The sequence below is a fragment of the Ceratina calcarata genome, unplaced genomic scaffold, assembly GCF_001652005.2.
Source record: "Ceratina calcarata isolate Rehan_Ccalc_2016 unplaced genomic scaffold, ASM165200v1 scaffold470.2, whole genome shotgun sequence".
Taxonomy (NCBI): Eukaryota; Metazoa; Arthropoda; class Insecta; order Hymenoptera; family Apidae; genus Ceratina; species Ceratina calcarata.
In genome coordinates, this window is record NW_017171129.1 from 1 (window position 1) to 4,365 (window position 4,365).

Genomic DNA, 4,365 nt, shown 5'->3' on the forward strand with positions numbered 1-4,365 from the left:
CATGTTCCAGGCGAATCAGACGAATAAGCATGTTCAAAATGAGGCGGGGCTGCACTGAGGGCACCACTTGTGAGCTCAAACAGAGCTGTTTCCCCTCATGCCTTTGGGAGCCTTTCCCCTCGCCCATGATCCCACTTTAGGCACCGTCCTTTAAGTCCATGCAATCTCCCTCCTGATCTCTGCCATGGACTGCAGATGTCTCTATTATGTTCAACAGCCATTGGTCGCACGATGGCATAGAATTTCATACCATAGATGGGTAGTTTTTCGAAGTGAGGTTCTGTGCGACTTGTCGGATGAATCGCGAACGTACTGACCATCGGCAAACCGTGAAATATATCGAGTTTGTCGTTTTGCTTGAAACGGGGAACGAAACATCCGTAAAGATCGACCCGCGACGCGTTCTACGATACTTGTACGATTAGAAATGTTCGAATGTATCGTCGCGTACCCTCTATATGGTATCGTCGCGTCTGCCGCCGCCTGCACGTCGCTATGTCGAGTCCGCGGGACGAGATCAAGCGTCGTATGAATGAGAAAGCATTTTTCGCAACGTCGTGGTCGCTGAGGGCACGGTACGCGTACGTGTCGTCGGTCGTCGGGTTATTAGTGCTCGGTAGCGTGTATACGCTCGGTGGCATTGCACGGTCGGTGCACGGTGTATAGTGTATACGCAGCATGAATGGGAACGGAACGATCTCGTAGCAGTAGCAGCTGATCATCGTCGTGTGTGCTGCTGATCACTGACTTCTAGGAAGTTTCTAGCAAGATGTCGTCGGGGGGTGTTTTGCGCGACGAGTCGACGACGGTATGCATCTGGACGATATGAATCGCTCATTGACGCGTACGTTTATCGAAATACGGCCTATACCGAAATCCTAAACGGTCGTAATCAATCGTTGAACAATTCCGACGGTCCGCGACGCGCGATAAAGAATAAAAACGTCGGTCGCACGTACCAAGGAGGCTAGGACTATTTACGAAAATTGTGTCGGTGCGTGTATCACTGCCAACGACTAATATTTGGAATGTTGATTTTTCTTCTAATTACGGTATAAACGTTTCGTCGGTACCACGGCGAGGATAATCATCACCTTCTGGGGATAATTGATCGGCAGAAATATTCGTGGTTAACATTCGGTTATTTGAAATCGGGATGGGAGCTAAAACAAGCACACTGACACATTCTACTGGAGGCAATGGACAATCCTCTGCTGGAGCAAATGAGCCTGCGATCCACGGTTTCCTACGATCGTTCCCCGGGGCCGTCGGCATGCTGCAGCAACATCAAGCAGCAACACAGTCGCAAACTTCCAGAGTCTCGGGGGACAGTAGGCAACGTGCTCGTTCCCTGAGTTCGGTGCCGGATCTATCGTCCAACGGCGAACAAAGCAGCCTCGCTTCTTCCGTCGGGGTCGGCCAGGCCCTCGGCCTTCCGCAGCTAGATTCCGACGATCCCGACGATGATAGCGGAAGAAGATTTTACGCCGCGCACAGTTTACCGTCTCACATCTGGTCCTTCAACGGTAAGCGGTTTAACCCTTCGGGCGCCAGCCAACGTTCCAACTTATCCCAGATTTATTTTATTATCATCATTCCCACGCTTATCAACTGCGTATGAACAACAGCCAAATACATATGACTACGAGTTGCACGTAGCGGGTTTACTCGTGATACAAATGCGCTTATATACTCGCCCAACAAAGTATATCGCACTAATTATAAATGCTACAGCTGTGTACGATAATAACGTACGTGGTTCGAGTAAGCATTTATAAATTTGTATCACAGCACGATGTGCGACGATACATCTAAGTGTAGATTCGTTACACGAAGATTCCGATATGGATGTTATCACTCGTTACATAATCAATCTCATACGTAGATCCTATAGGAGATCTTTGGTTTCGTTTAAGATTCCGTTTGGAATTTAAAAACGATCGATCTACAAACGATGTATGCATTTCGTTTGTAGATCGAAATGTAGAATGGAATTGGGCTACTTTTTATTTTATACAGGCGAACATAATTAATTCTGTACATATTAAGTACTTACTTAATATACAATTAATACTAAATTCGTAGCGAGTAAAATTTAGGTTAGAGTACGCTACTATAATACTAACTATTACTATTATTATTATTGTTATTATTATTATTATTATTATTATTATTATTATTGCTACTACTACTATTACTACTACTGCTGCCACTGGTGCTACTAATACGAGACAACCACGAGGAGCGAAGGGTATTTGTTTGGCGTATGTTGTGTCCGAGTAGTTGGCCCGGTAACCGCATGTACTAAATCGATTGTGATTTATAACGTAGTTGCGTAAATTTACAATTTCAATTAAACTAAACATCAACACACACTGATGAGGTATTTAGTATTTAAAAAAAATTGTAATGGGTATATGGGCGGTGATATTTAAGTTTGATTATGGGCATTGTAATAAGTTCATGTTTAAATGAGTCCGAGGCCGAGGTTGCACCTGTGAATCAAGTGAGGAGAATTTTTTACGGTACGCCTGTTCTTAAATTAGAATTCCTTGTTGTCTTGCATAAATTGTTGTCCACTGAGGTGTTTAAGTTCACTCGTTGAAACGTTAAGTAATCTTATTTCTTGTGTGTTTTTCTAGGTCTAAAGTGTTCGGTCTGCTCGAAATTCATTCTGCCAGACGATGTGGAATGCCACTTAGTTATGTGTTTGACCAAACCACGTCTTAGTTACAATGGTAAGTATCATTAATTCAACTGATTCCTTTTTGAGTTACAGTCTTAGTCTATATTAAGTTAGATATACATTATCTTCATCTTACTATAGTCTACGAACTGATCTCTTTTCTTACTCTGACTTTCTCTTTATTTCAAATATCGTCGTTTTCAATTATCATATGCCCTTTGTCTTTGTTATTCACTCTCCGACTCTCACATATTTTTGTAGGCCTCTTTTCCGGTGTTCTACACTTTATCTTATCTCTGTTGTTGTATTCCGTTGAGGTGACGTTTATTATACTCAATAAGAGTGAAGTATGAAATTTATGCAAAGGTTTTTATTAAGTACAGTAGAGCTTCGTGGCTTTAGACTGAACAGAAGGAACTATTGTTTTTGGAACATATGTATATATGTACACTGGGAAGGATCAGTGGATGGGAATTAAGGGTTGGTAAGCAGAGGTCCAAGATTAAAAATGACGCATAGTACAAAGCGGAGGATAATGTAGATGCTGGTTGTTGACAGGATGAGTTCGAGATAAGGATGAGGTCATCGAAGGTTTGGAATAGTTGGGCACTGGGTATCTATGTTTAGTTAGGTTGGCATACAAGACTCATTCCCACCCCTAATTCTTAACCACCTCATCCACTCTTTTATTTACTCCTCTGGTTTCTCTCCTTTTCATCTACCACAATGGTAACATGAGTTTTTGTTAGAAAAAGAAAATCACTATATCTTTTCTCTTAAATTTCTCATAGCAGTCACGTAATTTAACGAGGGACATTGAAAAATTAACACGATTCATGAAAAATTGATACTTCGTTTTCTATTCTTGTGTTGTAGAAGACGTGCTGTCCGACGAAAAGGGTGAATGCGTTATCTGTCTCGAAGAGCTACAACCCGGCGATGTGATAGCTCGCTTACCTTGCCTCTGTATATACCATAAAAAGTAAGTAACCCTAATTTCGTTCTATGAAATTCAATCATGGCAGTCTTATGGATAATTTATTATTGTTTTTCAGTTGTATCGACAAATGGTTTCAAGTGAATCGCAGTTGTCCCGAGCATCCTGGCGATTGATTCGTGCCGTTCAAGATTGAACAGCCGCAGGATGTAACTTGGTGACTCTAAAGACTCTCGCGGGTGACGATGGATAAATCATCGACGGAAGTGGGAGGGAACATCGGATGAATAACAAACAAAAAAAGAAAAAAATATTGAGAAAAAAACGCTAGTCAAGATGGCTGCTAGTCCACGCTGTGGTGGTTCGTGTATGCGACGTTGTTCGACTGACAATGGACAAGACATACTCATCACTTTGAATATGAAAAAGCAGACACTTAACTAAATCCTCGATTCGAATTCATACTTCCTCTAAGCGAAGGACTTAAACAAAGGAAAACAAAATCGCCATAAGATTCAACGACACAATCCTATTACCTATCGTATCTGTAATTAATCTATTATATCGCTCTATAGCTTACTATCGATTGTACCATATTTATAAATTTTACTTAGTTTTATATTTTCAATTAGGGTTCAACCAAGTAACCTGTTGCATTAACTTTTGTTCTTCTTGGAAATGGGAATATCGGATGACGGTTTACGAGGTAGACCTGAATCGTAATAATAATAACAACAACAAT

General features: G+C 41.5%; 1 protein-coding gene across 3 annotated transcripts; it reads left to right on the plus strand.

Annotated features, from left to right (window-relative positions):
* The first annotated feature begins 91 nt into the window (after window positions 1-91).
* On the plus strand, window positions 92-4,365 carry LOC108627406 (E3 ubiquitin-protein ligase ZNRF2). Of its 3 annotated transcripts, none has more exons than XR_003389499.1 (4): window positions 92-1,526; window positions 2,643-2,738; window positions 2,948-3,170; window positions 3,245-3,551. XR_003389499.1 is itself a non-coding variant. In XM_018028626.2 (4 exons), exons 1-4 carry the CDS (start codon window positions 1,157-1,159, stop codon window positions 3,797-3,799), a joined length of 630 nt encoding a protein of 209 aa, XP_017884115.1. In that variant the 5' UTR covers window positions 187-1,156; the 3' UTR covers window positions 3,800-4,365. The 3 variants fall into 3 exon arrangements, 2 of the variants coding, with proteins under 2 accessions (XP_026671380.1, XP_017884115.1); XM_018028626.2 differs by lacking the exons at window positions 2,948-3,170; window positions 3,245-3,551 and adding exons at window positions 3,563-3,668; window positions 3,742-4,365 and having other exon boundaries at window positions 187-1,526; XM_026815579.1 differs by having other exon boundaries at window positions 2,948-3,552.